Genomic DNA, 27477 nt, shown 5'->3' on the forward strand with positions numbered 1-27477 from the left:
ATTGTTGTTGCTGTTAAGTGCCATCGAGTCGGTTCCGACCCATAGCGACCCTGAATAGGGTTTCTGAGGCTGTAAATCTTTATGGGAGCAGAAAGCCTCCTCTTTCTCCCGCGGAGCAGCAGTTTTCGAACTGCTGACCTTGCAATTCGCAACCACTACACTACCAGAGCTCCTTGCTGGCAAAGGATACAGGGGTGAAAATGCACACACTGGCATGTGATGGCGTTTACAACATGGGGAGCTGATTACAGGCAGACCTTAAGGAGTCCAGAGCATCATAAAGGCCTTCCTCAGGAAAATATTTCTGAGTTTGATATAGTGAAGAGAGGGATTGTCATTAAATGCGTTCAGACACTTAGCGACCCTGTATAGGGTTTCTGGGATTGTAAATCTTTGTGCAAACAGAAAGCACCACCTTTCTTCCTCAGAGGCGACCAGTGGATTTCAACTGCAGACCTTGTGACTAGCAGTCCAGTAAGTATCTTATGGAGTCACCACACTCTGCTCCCAGGAAGAGAGATGGGGACAGGGAGTGCTCCAGGCTGAGGAAACAGATTAAAGCGCAATGCTCCACAAACAATTGGGGGAGACACTGCAAGATGTAGTGGGAGAGAGGAAACTGTCTGCAAAAAAGCTAGAGTAGGCAGGAGTCGGCTCATGCAATATCATGCAGTCATACATGTTTGTAAGGTTTTTATTCTATAGTCAATGGGAAACCATTAAATGATTTTAAGAATGTGTAACCCGATTTGTTTTAAAAGACTGTTCTTAACAAAAATTCATACTTCCAATACTATGGAAAAAAAGTCATTCTGGCATTAAAGTGGAGGAAAACTGGACACATGAACTCCAGTACTGAAGCTAAAAACCAGGTGAGAGATACTAGGCTGGTGATCCAGGAGAGGACGCTAAAAACAGCATCCCTGAGTGTGGCACTGTGGGTTAATGTGCCAGACTGCAAAGCAGTTTGAACTGCAAGCTCGGCGGTTCAAGCTCACCAGTCACTCCTTGGAAATCCTATACAGGGTTGCTATGGGTTGGAAATGACTCGATGGCACTTAACAACAACAACATCTGGTTGTACTTGGTGCTTGTAATGGAAGTAGAGAGGAAAACACGGAGCCAGCAGGCTTTTGGAAGCAGAAGGTTACGTTCTATTTTAAACATGTAGAGTTTTCCAAATGGAAATGTCATTTAAGTTGTTGGATATAGGAATTTAGATCTAGTAAAATGTGTGAAACCAAATGAATGAATTTGCCCAGAAAGAAGGAACAGATGAAGATGAGGGCTGTGGATACAACCAAGAGAAACAATAATCAAGTCAGGAGCATAATCACAAGAGGCTGACAACCAGAAAAAAAGTATCTTACACTGATTTCTTAAATCAATGTTCCTAGTGTTTAACTCTGTTACACATCATAAAGGATTCAGGTATTAAACACTAAAATTTAAACAGATTTGTTACCCATTTGATCAACATTCACTTTTAGAACAGAAACAATATAAAGCGGTTGTACAGTTAATGGCAAACTGACAATAAAGTAAAAAAGCAGACCAAAGGAACACTATTATTGTTGTTACGTGCTGTGGAGTCGGTTCCAACTCACAGGGACCCTGTACAGAGTTTCCGAGGCTATACAGGAGCAGAAAGCCTCATCTGTCTCCCACGGAGCAGCTGGTAGTTTCAAACTGCTGACTGTGAGGTTAGCAACTCGATTCATAACACTATGAAGCCCTATTCTGTGACAGTGTAAACAATGAGATACAGTTGTGTAACACTAGGAAAAGAGCCAGAGCAGATAAAGGAGCACCTACGAATAATAATCACACCAAGCTGTCTCCAAGTCTTTATCTTCCACAGCCTTCATTTCACTTTCTGCGTAACCTTGAGGTTTTACTTAACCTAAGCTTCAGCTTCCTTATCTTTAAATTAATACTAAAAGAAACAAATGAAACCCACTGCTGTCAAGTTGATTCCAACTCCTAGTGACCCTGTATCTACCTTAATGGGCTGTTGTGAAGATTCATTGAAACAATACAATGCTGGTTATTGTTGGGCATAAATGCTCTCAGAGGAAGTTTTGTTGTAGCTTATATCAACTATATCAAGCTAACAACTGTCAGTTGAAGATTTGGCCTCAAATATCCTTTCACCTTCCAAATGAAAGAATTCAGCTGAACTATTTATGAAATCCTCAAGGACATTTGCTCTTTAAGGAGCTCTGGTAGAACAGTGGTTAGGAGTCCGGCTGCTAACCCAAGGTCAGCAGTTTGAAACTACCAGCTGTTCCTTGGGAGAAAGATGAGACTTTCTGATCCCATAGATTTACAGCCCTGCGCATACTACCACTACCAAATTAGGGACAGAATTCTGGTGTGGCGCTGTAGGATAAGCACTGGACCACCAGCTGCTCCATGGAAACCATATACAGGGTTGCTTTGTTTCAGAACCGACTCAACAACACTTAACAAATTGAAGACAAATTTCTTCCAAGCCTTTTCTTCTAGGCCCATTTGTTGGGATCTTGGCTTTTAACATCTCACTTATCATAAATGAGACAGCAAAAATGTAGAAAAAGTTTTATCCTTAAGCTAGTTCTCTTAATCTTGACTTTAATCTGTGTCCTTCTTGTCCTTAAAGTTGAGGTCAACCATGTCTTCTCATTAGCACATGGTCTGGTCTTTAGAATGGAGTAGAGCACAACTGGAGAGACTCAATTTTGCACGACATTCTGAAACACAACTTTGCCATTTCAGTCCTTTTACTCCTATCATTAAGAGCATTACTTCCTATTGTTGTTATGTGCCTTCGAGTTGGTTCTGGCCCATAGCCACCTTGTATAGGGTTTCTGAGCAGGTGAGCTTGAACCACCGACCTTGTGGTTCAAAACGACTTTGCAGTCCAGTGCATTAATCCACAGCACCACACCAGGACTCCTACTGTGACCCCATTTTATCTTCAGGCTCTCCATTTTAAACTTCTGCCATAGAATTTTGACTAAAGATTAGTAAGAACTCACCCAAAGCAAAGACAAAAAGAAACAAACAAGACACTTGTGGGATCAGATATACTAAAGTTATATGTTGTTTTTGGTGTCAAGTCAGTTCTAACTCACAGCAACCCTGTGTACAAAACAATGCCTGGATCTGCATCCTCCTCACAATCTTTGCTGTTTGAGACCATTGTTGTTGCCAGCGTCAACTTATCTCACTGAGGATATTCCTATTTTTCACTGAGCCTCCACTTTACCAAGCATGTCATTCTCCAGAGATTGGTCTCACCTGATAACATGTCCAAAGTGTGACTAACTCTTATCATCTTAACTTCCAATGAGCATTCTAGATGTACTGCTTTCAAGGCAGATCTGTTCATTCTTCTGGCAGCCCACCATTGATTCACCAACACCATCAAATGCATCAATTCTTTGCTCTTCCATTATTTATTGTCCAGCTTTCCCATGCATAAGGCGATTGAAAACACTGTGGCTTGGGTCAGGTACACCTTAGTCCTCAAACAGACATCTTTGATTTTTAACACTTTAGAGATCTTCTGCAGACTTATGTGACTTCAATAGGTTTTCAAACTGTCAAGCAATTTGAGTTCCACTAACAAGGAGCTCTGGTAGCAGAGTGGTTATGAATTGGGCTACCAACCTCAAGATCAGCAGTTCGAAACTACCAGCTGGTCCACAGGAGAAAGATGAGGCTTTCTGCTCCTGTAAAGATTGACAGCCTTGGAAACCCTGTACAGGGTTGCTATGAGTCGCAACCCACTACACGGTACATTACCACCACAAGATAAAAGGTCTAAATATTAACATCGGTGAGTACCATCACTGTTAGGTATTTCAAAATCAAAGTTTCAGTGGCTTATGTTACATTTCATTGGTTGAACAGTATCTTGTGCTTGAGTAATTTTTATCTTCTATAACTTTTACAAATACTTAAGGCAAACTTATGGGGGAAACAAACGTCTCAGGAAAAGACTGCGTATCTACACCCTTCCACCATAACTATAATACTTCTAACAACAAAATAAGAACACAGACATTGAGATTAAACAGGCAAATTTTATTATCAAATGTAACAATCTACAAAAACTTAGTAGTGTTGTATCACTGTCTGTATCAAAGCTTTGGACAGACAGCACTTTAAGGCATCAAGTACAAAGAATTTCTGATTGTAAGTGCCAGTTTTCACACAAAACGGGGATTCAGTTTTGTTTTTCCTTTTTGCCCCAATTCAAGTTAAAGGGACGTTGTTGGTCAGCTGAAAAGGGAAATATTTAACTCTCCACTCAAGGTGTTAAAGTAATGCAAACTAAATAAAAATAGCAGCCACATGAATCTGCATGGCATTGCATCCAAGCAAAAGAAAAATGGAGTAAATTAAAAGTAATGTATGTGCACTTAGTTAATTAAATCCTGTTTTACTCTTTGGAGTTACATGAGGCAGCAGTATTAGTTTTAGCTGGTGTCTAATATTGCACTTTTGTAGCATAAACACAGCTAAACACATAGTGCTGAATGTTAACAGTCATCAGTATCTACTTACAAACTGCATCTGTGTTTATCTCTAAGTTTAGCATGCTGACTATAATTCTATGTTTTTAATAAGTTTTAATTATTTGACAGTTAAGGCAATGGAGAAAGAGTTTAAGGCTATCTTAGTATTTACAAGCATTCACTTCAGTTAGTATATTGCCTTCTAGAATAGTCTCATTATGTGACATTAAAAACTATGCAATTTTCCTTATTAAAGTCTAAACCATCAATAATGAAAAAAAGTACAATATAAAATAATACATATGAAGCCATAATATTCAGTTACAGTTCAGACTAGAAATTACTATGACACGTAGCTGCTTCATTTTTGGCTTTGCATTTTGGCCCCTAGTTCATTCTTAAACTGGTATGTGCTGACAGAGAGATGCAAGTTTTGAACTATGTGTGCTTTGTATAGGAGGCACCATTGCTTCTACCTTATCCTATGGTGTTTAACTATGAGACATGATGGCCAACAGATTGAGGATATTAAAGTTTTATTTCATTTCTTTTAATAAATTTGTGATTTAAGTATTCCAAGATCATATTCTTGAATTACTTATTTAGCAAGAGGCATAACTGTGCAGAAGACAAGGAGATGGCATGAAAAAGTGGAAACACACAAAAATAAAGCTTCCATAACAGAGTTCATTGTGGAGTTTGTAGATGTAAGTAGTGTATTTTTTTTTTTTTTCTTCAAATACCTTAATCTTAGGAAACGTCTGTGATGCCACTTTAGTTATAAGTAATGGAGCCATCTGATTTCAAATTCACATTTTAAATGCCTATTTGCAATCAGCAAGGAGCCAGGTAAGCTGCATGCTGCTTCCTAAAAGGATTTGGCTTCATTGGCTCAAATTTTGTACTCCACCAAAAAGATAGGGCACTGGGCCCTTTGTCCAATCATTTTTTTGCTGAAAATACTGCCGCCTGAGTGTAGACAAACTTCCCCCGAAGTTGCTAGAAGTTTACTTGTGACTGATGATATCAGGATCACCATACATCTTTCACACACTGAAAAAAATGAATGAATAAAAATCATTAGCAGCCACACACAAAAAAATTCCAATAAGAATTTAGAATTCCAAGAAGACTTTATAAAAAGTTATTCAGAATTTTCCACACAACACAACGTTGGTGGTTCAAACCCACCAATTACTCCCCAGAAACCCTTTAGGGTCACTATGAGTTGGAACAGACTTGATAACAACAACTTTTTGTACAGTTGTGTATATCTGTATGTTTTCACCAGCAACGCCCACTAGCCTTGGCTCCTTTGTACACAGATTTTTTTAAAATTCTTCAGTATAAGTTCCCTAGTTATCACAGCATTTCTTTGATATGTAAAAGTTCAGTACACCATTATCAAAGTAAGACCATTAAGAGAAAATCTTTAAATTCTAGTATGTAAAAAAACAACAACAATGTTTACCCCACTTAAAAAAAAAAAAAAATCTACATTTGAATCAATAAGAAGAACTGAGGTCTTAAACAACATTTGAGTTCTACATGCCAGTGATTGGTTCTCAAGTACCCTATGTGAATTAATTATTCATACTCACAATCACCCTACTTACATTGCCATGTTAAAAATCATTTTACAGAGAGAACAAACAAGATGGCGGATCGGGTGGACGTATAGCAGAGAGCTCCGCCAACAACAACACAGAATACCCGACCAAGCAGGCTCAGGGGATGGTCCCAGAACTCTGAACCACATATAAACACTATTAGAAATCATTTTGAAAATATGGCTTACTAAGTGATCACAATTTAGCATTTCATTTAAAACACCTTGTCTTGAAAGACTTCTTGGATACCAATTAGTAAACTCTTATTTTTACCATTTAGCCATATAAATTAACAGATTTCCTCTCTGCACCCTGAGGAGTTATCATTGCCAGGTAGATTGATATTTCTTAGATATGCTGTAAATAACTTGTTTTGATGCTTTTTGTTTGGCCCTGAGTAAGAACCACCTAGTATGCAGTTTGCAGAAACATACTAATGAAAACAAAGTGACTATTCCCCACTGAGGGGATTGGTCAGTTTATGGCTCAGCTGGAAGGGCCATACTTCAACTTAACAAAGAGTTGACTTATAAAAGGAGGCAACCCCAGAGGTTTACAAAATCAAAAAAGGTAAGACATAGAAATTGAGAAGCAGCAGTAAGAAGAGATGAAGAACCTCCTAAAAGAGCTATAACACAGATAAATGGATGTAACACTGAAGACAGTGAGGCCTAGAAGAGACCCAACTAGAAAGCTAAATAAAGCTGCTATACAGATATAAGCTAAGAGCTGGGTCAGTTAGCAATAGAGTTTGATGACAGGGAGGCTGAAGGCAGAGAGGTCTGTAGAATCAACAGGAGGTACAGAAGAGGCCAGCACTGCTGAGAGAACCTGAAAGAACAGACCAACACTGAAGAAGGAGTATTTTTGGCTACACACTTCCTGATCCTGTGCCATAGTTGTAGCCTGTTACTTCCTTAATAAATACACTACTTTAATGAAGTATATGGTCTATGAGTTCTGTGTGGTCATTCCATCAAATTCTCAAACCCAGTAGTGAAGTAGAGAGTTGTGGAGAGGATGACTGGTATCAGTTTTCTGCTAATCCTAACTCTTATCCCTAAGTAATCGAGAAGTTCTGATGTTTCTTAATTACAGAACATCATGGGAAGTGGTTAGCTAAGAGTGAAGTTAACATACTGTTTGAGCCCTTGGATACAGCCAAGTTAGTACTGGGTCTGTAAGTCACCCATGTCAATGAATTCCACTTCTTATATTCCCATTCCATTGTATTATTCTACTAGGAAACATAACTATTGAATATGCCAAAATTGAACCTTCATATTCTGTATATATTCAGTTCTGACTCATAACAACTGTGGATAGGGTTTCAAAGGAGCGGCTGGTGGGCTTGAACCACCCTTTCTGTTAGCAGTACAGTGCTTGGTATACATCACCACATCAGGACTCCATTCTGTTAAAATGTAGAAAAGGAGATGAGATTAACCTTTTCAGATCTGTTTTTTTTTTCCCCTTAATCCCCTGGTATTTTAGTTTTAGCTGATAGCTAAAAAAAAATCCAGAAGGGGAAAATGTTTCTTCTTTTTAACTGTAGAAAAGCTAACTTGTATACAAAGTATTGCAAACATTCAAAAAATTATCTGTAAAATATGTCTTATTTTATAATAAAAAGGTCACTAACATTGTTCTCTGTACAAAGACTTATTTTCAGATATCTGTATTTAACCAAAATGAAACCTTTAGTAGCACTTCAAAAAGTCAAAGATTCAGATTGTTGACAAGTTGGTCCTGACTCATAGTGACCCTGTATAGGGTTTTCAAGGAATGGTTGGTGAGTTTGCACCAACCATGCAGTTCAAACTGACCCTGTAGTTGACTGCTTAACCTACAGTACCACACCAGGACTCCAAAGATTCAGATAAGGAGTTTTGAAAGCTTTAATTCTTGCCCAAATGATACCTATTCAATTATTTTTTTGTGTGTCAAAAATTATAATAACCACCGAATGAAACAAAAAGAACAAATTACTATAAAACGCACCGAGAAAGCATACAGAAGTCCAATCTTCCCATTTAAAAATCCAGGTTTCTGTATAAAAGAATACTCTCCATACATCAGCTACAAGACTTAATACATTTTAAGAGTCTCCAGAAATACCCAATATTGAAAATCTTTATACAAATAGCAAAGGAAAAAATACCCACCCCCGCCTTTTTTTAGAACACAAAACCTGTATGAATTTTTTTGTTTGTGTTTACTTTTTTTTTTAATGTTTTATTGTGAATTATATGATAGTTTACATGCGGGAACTTTAGTTTTACATTCATTCCATCGTATATCATTTCATTGCCATGGTTCCAATCCCCTCCATGCATCATCAACTGACCAAAGAGAATACCCTAGAACACCCCCGACCCCACCCCCCCGGCCAGGTCTTCAGCCCACAGTCCCTCTCTGGCAGTCTGCAGCCTTGGGAATTATCACATGGGGACAGCTGTACTTCTGTCATACAGTACTGGTATAATTCAGAAGCAACTAAATAGCAATGGATTTACTTTGCTTTTTATTTGAGGTTAGTAGCAAAATGAAAAGTTGGAGAAGAAACAAGGTAAATAAAGATAAAGAAATAAAACATACATCTAGATCAATTATATTCAAAAGGGCCACACCAAAAAAGAATGGGAGTTTGTCAAAGGTAAGATTGAGCCAAACTAGCTCAAAGGAACAATAGCTTTCTAGTGGAGACACCAGTGATCCGTGTCAGCAGGAATGTCAATTGACCTCATGTACAACCCTTCCAGATGCCATGTAATGAAACAGGCACTTCACTGTGAGACACTTTCCAAGAATCTGTTGTACCAATCTAGTCATGATAAAAACATCAAGCAAAGCCAAACTGAGGGACCTTCTACAAAATTTCTCAAATCAGAATACCTCAAAACGGTTAAGGTAATGAAAATCAAAGAAAGACAAAAACTAAAATAGATCAAGGCCTTGCCCAGGAGACATCAAGGCAAGTGATTGGCACCCCTCAGAGCAAACCCCCTTCCCAGACTAAGACTCAATGGGAATACAGGCTCTGATTGGTGACCACATTCATCACAGATAAGGGGAAGTGAGGGAAAACATCAATGAAAACTGCGAGCTAAGCCCTACAACTATCAATATACTCCTGTGAACCCGGGTGCAGACCTGATTGGCCAGCTGTGTGGCAAGACCTGGGGACTCTTGGTCCCAGAGTCAGTGACATAGCCACAGAGGACTAGAGTGGAGAGTGAAGCGTCCAGCTGATAAGAGGAGAGGGTATATGCACAAGAACACCCACACTTGCAGATAATACCCACTTGACCTGGCTTCAACGACTGGATGATCAGAGCTCAACTAGAAGACGAAAGAAGAGGAAAACGAGTAATCTGAAACAATTTGATGAACTTGACCTACACTTTTGGATGCAGTAGCTCAAGAGGGACAAATCTTTACAGCGAGGATCATTCCCACCAGGGCCCTCCATACACAAAGTAGACAGGGAAGGGCAACTTGGACATTGGCTACCCAAAGTGGGGGTGGCTAAAAAGGCAAGAAATTACTAGCTTAAAAGCTTTCAAGAGGGAACCTGGATCCAGAGGGTGTGGAGGAAGGTAGAATCTCCACTGAGTATCCAATCTGTCTAGGCAGGGCTGATGAAAGGAAATGCGGATAGGTCTCTTGTGATACAACTGTTATAATAATTGTTATCAGGACTACTGACTGTGAGGGTTGGAAATGTAAAGGTAGACGTTTTGTAGCAAGGAGGGGAGTGATTAACTTTGCAGTCTAGGAGCAAAGGCACCTGGGACCATCAAGGGAGAAGAGTGGAGAGCGGGACCCTACCCAGAGAAGCAGTGATGCCTGAGATAGAGGCAGAGACGATGACGTGGAAAGATGGAGCAGCTGGGGACTTTAGATCCAGAGAAGGAGAGGGACTGTGTGCTGATGACTGGAGGTGGGGGGAAAGGGGGGGACGCAGGCTTGCAGGGTATACCCTTTGGTTGGTGGATGATGAATGGAGGGGATTGTAACCATGGCAATGAAACGAAATATGATAGGATGAATGTAAAACTAATGTTCTCCCATGCAAACTATCATATAATTCACAATAAAACATTTAAAAAAGAGAAATATCAGGGCACTGAATGCAATGTGGTATCCTAAATTGTTTCCTGAAACAAAAAGGTTATTAATGGAAAAATAAATATAATTGGAATAATGTTTGGAATTTCAGTAATAGCAAACAATCGCCCCTATGTATGTTGTAATCATAGCGACAAAACAGGTACTTGTAGTTATATAAAGCTTATAACTGGTAAATTTGTTTACATTCATCATCCTACCTGTTTCTAACAGGGAAAAAATGTTATGTCACATATGTAACAAGTGATTTTATAACCAATTTAGAGGGCAGGGAAGTGTCACTGTAAATATTGTAAATCTCCATGCACACCCAAAATAATTGCTATATGCAAGATCTTGTTGACAAACTTAGATTTCTGAGCTGGCATTGCCTTTGAAGACATAGGAGTATGAGACTTAACAGCTTACAAGTGAAGGTATCTCTTTGGCTCCCTGCAGAGGCATTTCTACAGGTCAGCTATCAACCATTCTCCATGGAGGATGCTTACGATACCTCCAGAATTTAAGATTTCCTTGGGATCTTTTATGACCAAAAAAAGAGAGGCTTTTTCAGTATATGGTCATTTGGGTTGATGAGATCAAGGCTATAAGAAGAGAGAAAGAACAGTGTGCTTATTCTTATCACATTGTCCCAGACTCTGACTAGCAGCTGATCTATGAAACAGCAGTGAGATCACTTTTTCATTCAACACATGCTTTAAAAGCACCAACTCTGCTGTGTTGTCTGTGGGTCCACTGGCCTTTTTGTTAGCTTGCTCATTAATTAACTGTGTGACTTTGTGAAAGCTGCCTAACATCTTTGGGTTTCATTTCCTCATCTGTCAAATGACATCAAGGAAATCTATCCTGACATATCACAGAGTTGCTGAGAGACACAGGAGACGAGGTAGTGGAAGGGCAAGGAAAAGAAAATCAGGAAGAAGGAAAAGGAAGGAAGGGAAAGATAAGGTGGATGAAAGAAGATGAAAAGTAGAACTAGCTGCAAAGCCACTTGAGTGTGATTGCCTACTAGGAAGGTATTGGGAATGGTGAGTAAAAAGCAAGGAAATCACTCTGTTCTTGGCAGCACACTCTTATCTTTTCTGTTTTACTTTACAATCATTTTTCTTTCTTTGTGCCATTTCCAGAGGTTTAAAAAGCATTTGTGTATTTAAAATAACATTCCCCTTTAAATTCTCCACCATCATTACCTAAGATGTTTAAATAAGAAAAAAATCTATTTTCTAACTGAGTACAGATGTCCATTCTACAAATAAAATGTTATATGACTAAAACAACAAACAAAATATCCAAAACCCTGAAAGATGCAAAGTACTCCACAAATCACTGTCAAGGATAATTAAAGAGTCATTTAAAATTGTTTAAAAACACATAATGGCCACTACTCAAAATGGAAATAGAAGAAAAAAGAATAGGTGTGAACCTAATGTCATTTCTTACAATCAAATTGGTTATCATGAATAGATTAGATGGCTCCTGGAAAGTTGTTGTAAGTAGTAGTCTCAGGTCTCAATACCCACATGATTTACCACATGAGATACAATCTGTTCAACCATAGAAACTAATCAGAGGAAGGAAAGACAAAAAAACCCACAAAGTAAAAGCACAAGTAGACTTGACCAGGTAAAAATCAAAACTCAGAACACATACACACACTCTCAACCAAAGAGAAGATGAAATACATTTTTGAATGTACAAAGATTCAACATTTACCTACTATTCATCCTACATTAGAATACAAAAAAACTAACATAACAAACCCAGCAAGGCTAAATGGAAGAATACAATAACATAGAGGGTTAGACCTAGAATAGGGCAGAGGACCAGCTGGCCCATGGGATGTATTTGTTGTTGTTGTTGTTAAGTGTCGTCGAGTCGGTTCCGACCCATAGCGACCCTGTACAGGGTTTCTGAGGGTGTAAATCTTTACAGGAGTAGAAAGCCTCATCTTTCTCCCGTGGAGTGGCTGGTAGTTTCGAACCGCTGACCTTAAGGTTCGCAGCCCGATTCGAAACCACTACGCTACCAGAGCTCCTTTCATGGGATGTATAAGGTTCATGAAATCAAGTGGTATGGCTCTGCAAAGGCAACCACAGTTCCAGGCATCACATTCTTGTTAAGTGCTGTCACGTTGGTCCCAATTCAAAGTGACCCTGTGTAGTTTCCAAGGAGTGGTTGGTAATTTTGAACTATTGACTTTGTGGTTCAAACTGACCTTGCAGTCCATTATGCCACAGTGCCACACTAGGATTCCTAATCATCACATTGGTGATGGTGGTTAAGTGCTGTGGAGCTGGTTCTGACTCATAGCAACCCTGTATAGGGTTTCCAAGGCTGTAAATATTTATGGGAGCAGAAAGCCTCATCTTTCTCCCACAGAACAGCTGGTTTAGGGGTGGCTAATTAAATGTTCCAGTAGCGTGGTGGTTACGAATTGGGCTGCGAACCACAAAGTCAGCAGTTTGAAACAACCAACTGTTCCGTGTTAGAAAGATGAGGTGTTCTGCTCCGTAAAGATTTACAGCCTCGGAAACCCTGTACAGGGTCGCTATGAGTCAGAACCGACTCCACGACACATAGTCACCACCAATTAAATGTTTGACCTAAAGGACATAGCAGCCAACATTTTAATTTAATAATTATGTATGGCCTGCAAATAACAAATATCCAAATGGCCTTGGCAGAAAAATGGTTCCCTACCCCTGATCTGGAGTCCTGGTGTGGTGCTGTGGGTTAATGCGTCAGACCGCAAATTTATTTGAACTGCAAGGTAGGCAGTTCAAGCTCACCATCTGCTCCTTGGAAACCCTATACAGGGTCACTATGGGTCCAAATCGACTTGATAACACTTAACAACAACCCCTGATCTACAAGTTATCATTAATGCCAAAAAGAAATGAATAAATGGATGTCAGCAACTGGCTCAGTCTATTTTCAAAGGTGGGGCTGAGTGACAGGACCAATTCCCTCTTCCCTCCCAATCTGTCCAGTTGCCGTGAAAGGAATCGAATGATGAATATATGGAAAGACAAAGTTATAGACAAAAATTATTATCAACATGCATTATAATAATGTGCTCTCACTACTATGAAAAAGGCCAAAGAACACACCATTCCTGTTACAAAATACTGAGCCTAATGCTCACTAGTAGCATCAAGCATCCTGAAGCTTTATGAAATCAGCAGAGAATCTTTTCTATCTCCAGGGTGATTATTCTAAACAGAACTGGAGTTTTCATATATTCAGGATGATGGGTTCAGAACCCAATTCTCATTTCTCAAGAATGGCAAAGTACTGATGACCCGATTTAGGACGTGACTGAATCCCAGAATCTTTAGCCATCAAAGTGATAAACTATTTAATTTCAAAATAACATGCCAGCAAACCAGTCCCACAACTGAAAAGTGAAAATATAAGTCATATCAATTCCTAAATATCTGTCATCAAAAGAACTTCATACACAGTATCAATATCCTTTCTGAAATGGTTGTGGATTGACAGTAAACACAACACCTATTTATAAAAAACATTTATCAAGATAACATCCTTTTAGATTTACTTTGAGAAGACAAGAAAGGCATGCAGCAACAACTTTAGGATCATTTTGGGAAGAATCACATTTAGCAGTATATCCAAGTTTGTATTCCCACAGGAAAACATAGAAAATGGTTTCCAAATGGAAAACATTCCCATTACTGCAAAATAACACAGGATATTTATCCATAAATGCTGATTGGATACGATCAACTTAGATGACTTCGTTCAGTCTCCCTTCCAGGATTTCTGACACTGTTATATCACACCAAAGAAAACAGGGAATCTGTCACCTGACTCCTAAGACATGTTAAGATTCTAGACCTATATATTGGGCCCTTTTAATTTAATTACTTATATCAAATAGCCTTACCTTCTTTTCTGAGGATGGTCTAACTGCTGGGGCCCTTAAATACAAACCCATTCTTTGGGTAGAGTCCTGGCCTGGTCACTTGTGTGTACAAGTCCGTCCTCGGTTGCATACTAAAATGCAAGTTAAAATGAACACGATCAAAAGACGGACAATCTGTCACGATGGATAGTTAGTATCTCAACTGATAAAGATATATATGAACAGTATTATAAGGCATTTGGATCACAGGAAACAAACACTGGTATGAGTCACGGTCATAACTTACTATGCCAAGTTTTCATATAGCCGAATATTTTAAAGTTCCATTAAAAAATCCCTCCTAGTATGGAAGTTAGATTGAATATGTGGACAAACACAGTCTACCAGATCACAATAACTCAGGAAACGAAACATTTGAGGCATTTCTAACAGTATAGTTTGCAGGATATCATGAGTATAATTGAATATAAATTGTTTGAGCACCAACTATTTATGAGGTATTGGAAAATAAGCTACATATCTTATGATCTCCAAACAACTCACTGAATTTTAAATAATATTATATGTATCTGTAATACCAACCCAATTATTTCAACAGGTTAGTGAGTAAAAAATTCTTCATAATAAGAAGCCCAAATGGACAATGATTAAAGTCACAACAAGAAAGAAAAACTAGCACTTATTGAACATGTGATGTCATTGAGTGAAGGATGAAGCAAAGAGGCAACAAAACAGCTAAAGCAATTCCAAATCTTAAAGCCTACTTCTGAATAAGAGATCATCTAAAACAAAGGTACAAAAGTTGATCTTAGCAAGTATACAATAGCAGATGTTTTCTTGTAGTCTGTAGAAATTCAGTTCTCATTCTATTAGCACATTTATGAAAATAGTCATAAGTCAGTTACTTTAATGTTACAAGACTGCAGATTTGATCACATTTACTTTAACCATCAGGATTTTTGTTTTTAGAATGCCACAACTCTTTGTGGCTTTATTCAGAAAATTAAGTATAAAAACCACGAAGGTGGATTACTTTTACTGAAGGAATTTTGCTGAGGGCAAACACCCCCAAATTATATTATATTTGAAGTATATTAGATTTCCTTGACTTACCAACTTACTACTTGGGGTATTTCTTAATTAAATATGACTAGCATGATCATTTACAATATTACTCAGAAGTTGCCAGAAATCAAAATGAACACTTTCCATGAGATCAACAACAGCGAGAAACACTGTGGGCTTAAAAAAAACTAACAAAACCCACTGATTTTCTTGTCTTGTGACAAAGCCATATCTAAAGAATCCTATACCAAGTAGCTGATATTATATGAAAGAAAACAGGAAATAACAGGTAACAGGGCAGGGATGCTTAAAGACAGTAGAAAATGCGAACTTTAATATAAGAGGAGGGGAAATGACTAAAAGATGACTAAAAGCTAACTTTTGTTACTACTATTAGCACCATGTTATAGGCATGAAATTTATAAAGTAATTTTTTACTTCCTCAAAGGAAGTACTTTCTGAAGTTTAGAAAGTAATTTTTTACTTCCTCAAAGGTTACTGGCAGAGAGCAAAACTGTTAAAGAGCTAAGACTATAATAACAGCTAGGGGAAAAAAAATCTTTGTTCTGGTAAGAATGTGCTAAGCCAGTTAGTAGTAATAAAAGATAGCTTTTGGTCATCTTCATTCAGGATTTTTTCTATCAACCTGAGATTTTCTTGATTTGTCAGGAAACACAAGCACTTGAGAAAATTATAGCAACTTATAGGTGTAGGGTGCACAACATCACCACTGAGATATTAGTTTAGATTACAATCCTCTATGATTCATGAATACCAATTTGTAAACCCATTCCAATCAAGAGATGTCCTAGCACAAACAACCCTTGTAATGCTGTCCCACCCTTCAAATGTAAAAAAGGCTGTTTCAGGATTTGACTATTATGCCTGCAACAGTGTCTCAACTCTAAAGATTAGAACAAAGTTCAGCTTCAGGAAGAAGAGGACAATCTGGGACAACTAACCCAAAGGCTAGGATTCAAACTCCCCAGTTGCTCAGCAAGAGAACGATGTGGCAGTCTACAAAACTGCAATGTCTTTTGCTTTTTTACAGGTAGTGGGTTACACATTGAGCTGCTAACCACAAGGTTAGCAGTTTGAATCCACCAGTAGTAGCTCTGCTGCAGAAAGATGAGGCTTTCTGCTCTGCAAAGATTCAGCATCAGAAATTCTATACAGGATCACTATGAGTTAGAACCAACTTGATGGCACACAACCATCACCAACACCAACAAGCCTTCTAAGTATATTTCTGAGTTCCCTGGAAGTTGCCTTTCTTACAGTGATTCCACATTTGTGAGGATACCACATCAGGCACCCTAAATTGTATGCACTAATCGGTCAAGGGATCCAGACTGCAGTACAGAGTCATATATGTCCGCCATATGAATCAAATTCCATAACTTTAGAAATGCTTCTTGATTCTGCATGTCATTTATTAATGAAACTAAAAGCAGAAAATTAGGTCATGAAAGGATTAAATTGTTAAGTGAGGAAACAGCTAACTAATGTACACAGGCAATGGTAGAAGAAATGGCCAAAAGCAAATGTTTGATTCACTCGAATTAAGAGTAGATAATTTCTCACTTGACATGCCATCGCTCATTTTAAAAAGGTTGTTTCTATCTAAAGATTTGAGTTCTCTGTGGGTTAGGCAGAGGCTGTAATAAATCTGAATATTCAACTTAAGCCGTAGCTGTATGTTTTAAGTACTTTTTAGTGAAAGATCATAATATGGGCTTTGGGGAAAACTTTTCAGTCAATCCTATTCTAAATTTTATAAAAAGCATAATGCTATGGGCTGTACAGAGCTTATATAAACTAGCTCCATCTTTAAAAAACAAAACAGAAAAAGACCAAGAAATTGAGTTGAAAGAACTAAGCACAACCAAGGCCCCAAGTGCTCACGAGATGAGACTGTAATTGGCACTTGTACAACTAGCCTCCCTGGCTCTGCCTCCACAAGAAAATCTGCCAGCAGATGCAGATGCACACATATGACTTTCAAAGAATCTGTTGCTTTCCTGGCTACATACTTTAGACATATAAACTTAAGTAATAAGGGCACTGAGGATTTTTTCTTCTTCAAGCTACTGACCTGGTAACCTTGGAAGAAGTTAAGAATTTCCTTAACTCCAGTATTGTAGGCCAGGCCCTGCATTCTGACCACCGTGCCAGGCTGTGGAGGGACACCGCTAAGATTAGCAGCTGTAGGGAAGTAGCCAAGACTATTAGGCGAACCTGGGGGGCTAAAGGGAGAGAAAGCACAGTGAACCAATAGGAACAACAATGTGGAATATTTATTCTAAAAACATTAGTTACTTAAGGAAACACACTTTCTCAAGACAATCTCTGTTCATACTTCCCAGAGCTACCATATTTTTACTCAAGTAACGCGACACATTATAGGTTTTGCAACTCGTACAGTTACCTGTGTTTGTTTTCTGTGTACATTATATGCATGTTATTTACATGGGTGCGTTATATGTGAAAAAATATGGTAACTACTACCATCCGAGGGCAAGTAGGAATACCACAGTGGTTCATGTCCACAAAAGCCAAAGTTGAAGATTAGAGAGGTAAATGAAGAGTTAAGTGCAGGGTTTTCTCAAAGATCCAGTTCTTTCTGAGATTTGAAAAGAGAATTAACCTTCCCAGTCATTCAACCACAAAGAACCACTGACAGAGAGAGACCAATTTATTGATGATTAACTGGATAGTTATTAAAAATACTACAGCATGAAAAGGCAAGAATAGGAACCATAACCACAGACACCAGAAGTTTCTGAAGTGACTGATCCCAGAGATGATCTGTTCTACCATATATATAAGCAAATGTACGTCACAATAATAAGATAACCCAGAAGTCATTTCTCCCAGCCAGACTCAAACAACATGGTACAAATTAAATTGATCACCATCAGAAAGAGGGAAAATTACTGCATGGTCCTGATGTATTTCCAACAATCTCCTCCAAGGAGCATAAGCTAAGTGAAGATTTAACTAATTATACAACCGGTTTACTTCTGTCTGCTCTGATCCAGTCTATTTTCTCACAACAGTTATGCTTAGATCCTTATAATTAAGAACAAAAACAAGGAAATAGGAAAAAACAAACTAAAGATAATAGCTTAAACGGAATACAGACCCATAATTTTAGATTGTTGTTAAGTGGTGTAGAGTTGGGTCCAACTCAGAAGGACCCTGTATAGGGTTTCTGAGGAGTGGCTGGTGTTTGAACCACTTATCTTGGGGTTCAAACTGACCTCTCGTTTCGGTAGATTATCCTAGAGTGCCACACCAGGATTATCCCTTAAGTATCTAATTTGGGAATTGTAACATTTCATAATCAAGTAATCTAGTCTATATAATCCCAATCACCTTTTCTTATTAGCAAGATAAATGGAACAAATCACTTAATTTCTCTAAACTTCAATTTCCTAATTTGCTAAGAGGTTACCAGAGCCTTCTGAGTTTGCTTCACAGGTTTGTTGCTTAGATACAATTACTTAATATAGTATAGCAAAGTATTCCATAATCCACAAAATGCTATTATCTATGTGGTCTCTTTGGCCATCTCCACAGTTTCATTATTTTGAAAATCTTGCAAGTCTGAAAGTATTGCTTGGCATCAAGCTGCCTTTGACCTTTTTAGTCTCCAAACCAGTGGTCCTCAATATTTACATATTAGAGTCACATGGAATAATCTGACAACTCTTTTACACTTAGAGCTGACTCCAACAAATTAAAAACCCCAGAAACAAGAGGGTGAACCCCAGACAATATATTATGTTTTAAAGATCTCTATGTGATTCCACTAAAAACCACTCTTTAAAGAATAAAGTCAATTTGCATGCAACAGTAAGGATAGAAAAATCAAATGCTGAACTTTAGGTCTGAGTTGAACTGTATCAACCAGTCAGCCATACCGCCTCATTTTTATGAGGTAGAAATAGAAACTAAGACTTAAATACCTTCCCAACGATCACACAACCAGTTAGCGCTTCACCAAACCAGAAGAAACACCCACATTTTTCACCTTCTAGTTCAGAGCTTTTCCATAATGCAACTGTCACTATTCAAAGACATTATCGACTCATGTCAAACGCTTGATAATGAGTCAAATACTCAAAGAGCCTCAAATACCACCTTCTCCATGCATTTTACTACTAGCTAAGCAGAATTTCTATACTGGGTAAAGTCAGGTTGCCCCCCCTTTGTTGTTGTTGCTAAGTATCAATGAGTCAGTTTGTACTCACAGAGACCTTGTACAGCGTTTCTGAGGAAGTGTTTGGTGAACTTGAACTGTTGACCTTTTGGTCCAGTACATTATCCCACAGTCCCACCACACCAGGACTCCAGGTCATTCCTAGAGTATACACGTAAGCTAGTATAGTAATGAAAGTAAATTGTATACTCCAGGTTTTTCCTAGAGTATACAATTTACTCTCATGACTATACTAGTGTACATGCAGCCTGTTTGTTCCCTTTCCTTAAAGGATCTATAAATAAAATCTAGGACATCTCAACTATCTTCAAATACATTAAGATGAAATAACAGCAGGATTAAAAAGTCATCCAACTAGAAACTCAAGGATATGTCAATTATATCCAGCAACTATAATAACACGTAAATAGAGGATACTTAACTATAAGTTGGATTCCCACCATTATCTTTTGGAACAATTAGTTGTGTACAAGGCAAAAGCTATTATTATTTTCTGCACAGGGCATGAGCATCACAATTTCCCATCAATCTAAGTTCTAATGCCAATGACATTTAGGGATTCAGGTGAGAATCAACCAGCTTAATGATAGGATGTAGACAAAATGAACCTGTTTTATGTAGAAAATCACAAGACATTTACTGAAAAAGCAACTAGAATCAATAAGTGAGTTCAGAAAGGTTGCAAGTTATAAGATCAATACACAAAAAGTACTGCATTTCTATAACCAAGTAATAAATGACGTGAAGAATAAATACTTACGTACAAATTTAAGAAAAGTACAAGACTTGCATAGCAAAAACTATGAAATATTGCTAAAAGAAATAAAGGATCATTACAACAAATGGAAAAATAGACCATGATTTTGGAATTCTTAAAGTAATTATTAAAATGGCAATACTTAATTCATCTATATTCTCAATGTAGTCACTACCAAAATGTAAGGTAGATTTTATCATCTTCCAGATACTAATAAACTGAATCTAAAACTTACAGGGAAACACAAATTATTCAAAATATTCCAAATCTTTTGAGCCAAAAAACCAAGGACTTACACTTTTCAGATTAAAAATTTTTTGTATAAAGCTACAGTAATCAAGACATTGTAGTACTGGCATAGAATAGGCATATAGAACAATGGAACAGAATTTAGAGTATACAAATACAACTTTATAAATTTAGGCTAATTTATTCCTAATGAAGTGTCAAGACAATTAAATGGGGGAGGGGAGTAGCTTTTTAAACAAACAGTGCTAGAAATAAATAGGTAGTTACACACTAAAAAATTGAATTTAAGACCCTGCCTCATAAAACACACACACATAAAATGAACTCACATTAGACCATAAGCCCAAATGTCTAAGAGCTAAAATGACAAAATTCATGAGAGAAAACAAGAGTGATACATCTATATGACCTTGAGTTAGATAACAGAAAAAGTACGAGAGAGAATATAGTTTGTGAAAAAATTCTATTATCTTTTAATTCTATTTTTTCATGAACTTTTTGAAGCACTCTTATGCATCTGATAAAAGACTTGTATCTAGAACATACAAGGCATTTTTATAACTTCGTAAAAAGACAAATAAACCTATTAAACAAAAATGAACGAATGATCTGAATATTCAGTTCTCCAAATAAGGTATACAATTGATGCATCCTTATTAGTCACTAAGGAAATGAAGTAGAGAAATGTCAACGCTCATATATCGTGGGAATGTAAAATCGTGAATGCACTTTGGTAAAAGTGCCCAGCAGTTCCATTTCATGTCAATAACCTCCAAAATGGAAAACACACACCCAAACAAAAATGTGTGACAAATGTTCACAATAGCATTATTAGATCCAAAAATACCAATTTGCTCAGTGAAAAACAAAAGATTACATTATGACTTCATTCATATGAGATATCCACAACAACCATATCTTTAAAAACACGAAATGGTTTTAGAAAACCTTAGTCTTTTTCTCAGAATCCATTTAGATAAAAAAATATAAGGGATTGCTTTCTTGGCGGATTAAAGATACAACTTTAAACACAGAAATAGCTTCAGAACATGTCTTTAATTTCTTGCTATTACAGAAGAAAATATAAAAATTACTATCACTCTGCCTTAAGGCAATGGTTTAGAGAAAGAGAAGGAATTCAAACTCCAAAAATCATATATAACAGGATTATATTATACCAGTTATTCATCCTAATCATGAATGAATATGACCTCAATTTTATAAGAAATAAATATTCATAACACACTAATTAAAAACAAATTTCATTTTACTAGGATTCACAACCAAAACTCTTGAAAGCAATGGAAAAGAAATCAAACACATTGCATTGGACAAATCTACTGGAAAAAAACTATTACAGTGTTAAAGAGTAAAGACGTCAGTTTGACGACTAAATTGCACCTAAACCAAGCCGAAGTATTTTCAATTACGTCATATGCATGAGTGAAAGCTGGAAGACTTCAGAAGAATCAATGAATTTCAATTATGGTGTTGGTAAAGAATACTGAATATACTGTGGACTGCTGAAGAATGCAGAAATCTGGCTTGGAAGAAGTATAGCCAGATCGGTCTGAGGCAGTGAAGATGGCAAGAGTTCACAATTACATTGGACATGTTATCAGGAGGGATCAGTCCTTAAAGGACATTACTTACACTTGGTAAAATAGAGGGTTGGTGAAAAAGATGAAGATCCTAAGTGAGAAGAATTAACAGTGAATGCAACATTGACTCAACCGTAGGAAAGATGGTGAGAATGGTGTAACAACTTGGTTATACATAGGGTTGCCATGAGTTGGAACCAACCCGACAGTACTCAATAACAGTAATTACTCATTATATCAATTGCTGCTGCTGCTGTTGTTAAGTGTTATCATATCGGTTCCGACTCATAGCAACTCTGTATAGGGTTTCTGTGGAGCAGCTGGTGAGTTTGAATCACCAACCTTGCAGTCCAGTGCATTAACCTGCATTGCCACACCAGGACTACCATTATATGAATAAGATAAAACAAATGACTATGAAAGCTACAATAAAATCTTGCTGAAAAATATTGTAAGAGTGGAATTCTTCTTGCTTATGTCATTTAAACATACCATTCAAAGTGAAAAATCTGAGAATCACAATCATTCCCACACACAAACTCTACTGGTTGTCTATTATTACAATATTCTAGTGTCATTTCATTGGATGCCAAATTCTAGTTTGCATTCAGATGGGAAAAAAACATCTTTTAGGCCAAGAAAATTACCTTTTTTTTGCTCTTTCAGAAAATCTCAAATAAAGTAATTAAAAAGTAAACCTGCCCACACTTACAGATAATACCCACTTGACCTGGCTTCAATGATTGGTTGAGCAGAGCTCAACTAGAAGAAGAAAGAGGGAAAAGAAGAGTAATCTGATACAATTTGATGAACTTGACCTACACCTAAACCTACAGCTACCTGCAATAGGGAACAAATCTTTACAGCGAGGGTCATTCCCACCCCCTCCATACACAGAGTAGACAGAGATGGGCAACTTGGACATTGGCTACCCAAAATGGGGGGACTACAAAGGCAAGACATGACTGGCTTACAAGCTTTCAAGAGGAAACCTAGATCCAGAGGGCGCGGAGGAAGTAGAACCTCCACTGAGAAGTATCCAATCTGTCTAGGCGAGGCTGATGAAAGGAAATACGGATAGGTCTCTTGTGATACAATAGTGAGCAATTGCTATTAGGACTGACTGTGAGGGTCGCAAATGTAAAGGTAGACATTTTGTATCAAGGAGGGGAGTGATTAACTTTGCAGGTTAAGAGCGGAGGTCCCTGGGACCATCAAGGGAGAAGAGCGGAGAGCAGGACCCTACCCAGAGAAGCAGTGACTCCAGAGATGATGACATGGAGAGACGGAGTGCTGGGGACTTTAGACCCAGAGAGGGAGAGGGGCTGTGTGCTGACGACCGGGGGAGGGGGGGTGGTCAGGCTTACAGGGTGTACCCTTTGGTTGGTTGATGATGCATGGAGGGTATTGTAACCATGGCAATGAAACAATATACGATGAATGTAAAACTAATGTTCTCCCATATAAACTATAACATAATTCACAATAAAACATTAAAAAAAAGAAGTTACAGCATTTAATTTGCTGATGTTATCATTCTCAGATATAACAATTCAAATCCCCAGAGAAAATAAATATCAAATTTATTTAAAAAAACAAAACAAAACACACACACACAGTAAACCAGTTGCCAAATGATTGGGATAAACTGGGAAAATTATAAAATAGATCTCACTGTATTATTCTTACAACTGTATGTAAACTTACAATTCTCTCAATAAAAATACCAAATCTTTGAAAAAATAATAAATTGGAAAAAGATAGCTCAATGATTAAAATAGGATATACAGACATATCTCAGGGTTTGGTCTTCTTTTGGTTAAACAGCAAAGAATTTCAATGAAGAATAATTTTATACAGTAAACTCAGATGTTGCCATCAAATCACTATAGACTAATAGTAACACGAAACACTGTCTGGTCCTATGACTTCCTCACAACTGTTGTTTGAGCCAATTGTTGCAGCCATTGTGCCAATCTGTCTCCTTGTGGCTTTCTTTTTTCACTGATTCTCTATTCTGCCAAGCAAATTGTCCTTCTCTATAGGGACTGGTCCCTCCTGATAACAGGTCTAATATACTTGAGACTAAATCTCACCATCTTCGCTTCTAAATGGAATTCTGCCTGTACTTCTTCCAAGAGAGATTAATTTGTTCTTGAGGCAGTCCCTAGTACTTTCAACATTCTTTGCCAACACTATAATTCAAATGCATCAGGTCTTCTATGGTCTTCCTTATTCACATGCATATAAGGTACAGTAAATACCATGGTTTGGGCCAAGCACAGATTTATATTCAAACTTACATTAGTATCTTAAGGTTTTCAAGTAACACAATGAATTAATTTGAAGTCAAACTAATTTCTTAATCTAAAGAGAAGCTCAAAATTCCAGAACTTCTCATTAATATGCATTTTTAGGCTATTATGCCATCTCCAGAAAGCAGGCCAAAATATATTAAAAATTGCTAACATTTAGAAATAAGCATAAATAAGTTTTTCAATAACTTAGAATACCCTATTCTGTTGTTTCAACTCATAGTGACCTCCTATACAGGGTTTCTGAGAAGCAGCTGGTAGGTTTGAACCTCGAACCTTGTGGTTTGTAGTCTAGTTCTTATCCTACCATTGTTGTTGTTAAGTGTCAACATATAGTTAAGTTCCAACCCATAGTGACCCTATATAGGGTTTCGAGGAGCAGCTGGTGAGCTTCAACCACAGACCTTGCAGTTCAAACGGCTTTGCAGTCTGACGCACTAACCCACAGCGCCACACCAGGACTCCACAGCACCATGTTGTTGTTATGTGCTGATAAATCGGTTCCGACTCATAACGACCCTGCGTAGGGTTTTCGAGGCTATAAATTTTTACAGAAGCAGAAAGCCTCATCTTTCTCTCGCAGAAGAGCTGGTAGTTTCGAACTGCTGACCATGAGATTAACAAACCGATTCATAATTGCTACACTAATAGCACCATAGCCATGTGACATTAGAAATTAAGGTTATTTTACCTAAACTCTTAAGCATTTTATTATTTCCAAATTTAGCTGTATAAATTAGAATACCCATGTTTGATAAGTTTTCCAGAATTAAAATCCTCTGCTATTCAGTTGATTCTGATTCACAGAACTACTGCTTAGTACTGTTTCTGAAACTATGATCTTAACAGGAGCAGATAGTCTCATCATTCCTGTGGAGCAGGTGGTGGGTTTGAACCACCAGCCTTGTGGTTACCAGTCTAATGTCTAGCCCACAGCATCATCAGAGCTATTAAAACAATAAAATACATTCAGGATTAACCTGCAAGTATTCGTTTAAATAATAACGCAGTATTTATCAACATTTTCACTTTTCTGAAATTGCCTTATTGAAACAAAAGCAAGTATTTAATGATTAACATAAATGTAAAACTTTATTGTCTACAAATAAAGGTTTGTTGTTGGTGTTGAGTCAATTCTGACCCACAATGACCATGTATAGGGTTTGCAAGGAGCAGCTGAAGAGCTTGAACCACTAACCCTGCAGTTCAAACAACTTTGCAGTCTGATGCATTAGCCCACAGCACACCAGGTGGGTGTTGTTGTTAGGTGCCATCGACTTAGTACCAACCCATAGCAACCTTATGCACAGCAGAACGAAACACTACCCACTCCTGGGCCAACCTCACAACTGTTGCCACGCTTGGGTCCATCGATACTGCCAATTCCTATTTTCAATGGATGTTTACAGCTGTTTCTCTTCATTTTGAGTTGTGTCACACCAGCAAATGAAGTTTCCACAGGTTTTCTTCCACGGGCTTTTTCCATTTGCGTTATCACGATCAACTTTACTTTGAGGAAACAGCTCTTCCCCAGTCGCATTTTGAGCGCCTTCCAATCTGAGGGGCTCATTTTCCGGCACTATCTCTGACAGTGTTTCTCTGCTATTCATAAGGTTTTCAGTGACTAAATATTCGGAAGTAGTTCATCACTCCTTCTTCCTAGTCTGTCTTTGTCTGGAAGCTCATCTCAAACCTGTCCACCATGAGTGACCCTGCTGGTATTTAAAATAACGGTGGCATAGCTTTCAGAATCACAGCAACTCACAAGCCACCATAGTATCACAAACACAGTATCACAAACGGGACACAAGGTGGGTACTAGGTGTTAAACACATCACATTGCATATGTACATTACCATATGGATAATATTGGTGACTTCTGCAGTGGTAAATAGTAAAATGGGAGTCTACTTTGACTCATTTTACTTCTGGACGTAGCAACGAGCACTTTGGTAACTTTAAAACTGGCAGTAGTAAAATTTTTCTACTCTTGGTACATAGGGGATTACAAGCTGGGCTGGTAACGGAAAGGTCAGCTGTTTGAATTGATCAGTCACTCTGCAGGAGAAAGATGAGGTTTTTTGCTCCCATAAAGACTTACAGCTTTGGAAATCCTATACATTGTTGCTAGGAGTCAGAACTGACTCCAAGGCACACAACTACTACCACCCTAGCATGGAACTCAAAATTATACAAGCTATTAAACCATCAATACATGTCCTTCCTACCTTAGGGGTTTTAATTCAAAGCTGACATTCCCATCATTGTGATGAGAAACTACCTTGAAAAGATTCCTTCTTTGGAAACCCTATACAGGGTTGTTATGATTTGGAATCGACTTGATGGCACTTATCAATAAGATTGCTAACCAATAGTGAAATTGGATATGCTGCAAATGCACTGTATACACGAGAACTGCATGAGGCCATCAGAGTCACACTACATTCCACTGCTGACATTCTGATGACATAAGAAAGGTAGACAAAGAGCTTCCTTGTAACCAGAGCCCATCACCAGCATGCAATTGTCACAAGGTCCACAGAAGGTGACAGACTGGCATTGGAGATAGCTGCCAGGCACAGTGCTCAACCATAAACAATTGCCAGTGTTTGTAACTCTTTACAAGTCTTCAAAACACTACCAGCTGACGACTACTGTTTCTCTCTATTGTTCTTCTCAGGTAGGGTATAAAGCAGATTTTCAATAGCGTTAATCAATATTTACAGACCTCCAAACAAAACGAACAAATGTAAGGAAGAGTGACTGTGGGATAAAGCACTGGACCACAAGGTCAGTTTGAACCACAAGGTCGGAGGTTCAAACTCAAAAGCTGCTCCATGGGAACCCTATACAGGGTGGCTATGAGTTGGAACTGACTCAACCACACTTAACAACAACTTAACAAGGGAGTCCTGGGGTATGGTGCTATAGGAGCCACAGTGGACTGCGAACCACAAGATCAATGGTTCAAACCCACTAGCTGCACCTTGGACACCCTATACAGGATTATTGTTGTTGTTGTTGTTAAGTGCCGTCGAGTCGGGTCCGACCCATAGCGACCCTGTACAGGGTTTCCGAGGGTGTAAATCTTTACGGGAGTAGAAAGCCTCATCTTTCTCCCGCGGAGCAGCTG

The 27477-nt window shown here is 38.0% G+C and overlaps 1 protein-coding gene across 2 annotated transcripts in view; it reads right to left on the minus strand.

The window, feature by feature from the left end:
* Positions 1–4050: 4050 nt before the first annotated feature.
* The window catches only part of ESRP1 (epithelial splicing regulatory protein 1), a 66189-nt gene continuing 42762 nt past the window's right edge, over positions 4051–27477 (minus strand). The window contains exons 14-16 of one of the 2 annotated variants that reach the window (XM_006859213.1): positions 17293–17443; positions 14154–14263; positions 4051–5558 (exon numbers count right to left, since the gene is read on the minus strand). In XM_006859213.1, coding sequence (XP_006859275.1) covers positions 14189–14263; positions 17293–17443 — 226 coding nt within the window. In that variant the 3' untranslated portion in view covers positions 4051–5558; positions 14154–14188. The remainder of the gene's footprint in view (positions 5559–14153; positions 14264–17292; positions 17444–27477) is intronic. The other variant, XM_006859212.1, reaches the window with a different exon arrangement.

The sequence above is a fragment of the Chrysochloris asiatica genome, unplaced genomic scaffold, assembly GCF_000296735.1.
Source record: "Chrysochloris asiatica unplaced genomic scaffold, ChrAsi1.0 scaffold00031, whole genome shotgun sequence".
Lineage (NCBI taxonomy): Eukaryota > Metazoa > Chordata > Mammalia > Afrosoricida > Chrysochloridae > Chrysochloris > Chrysochloris asiatica.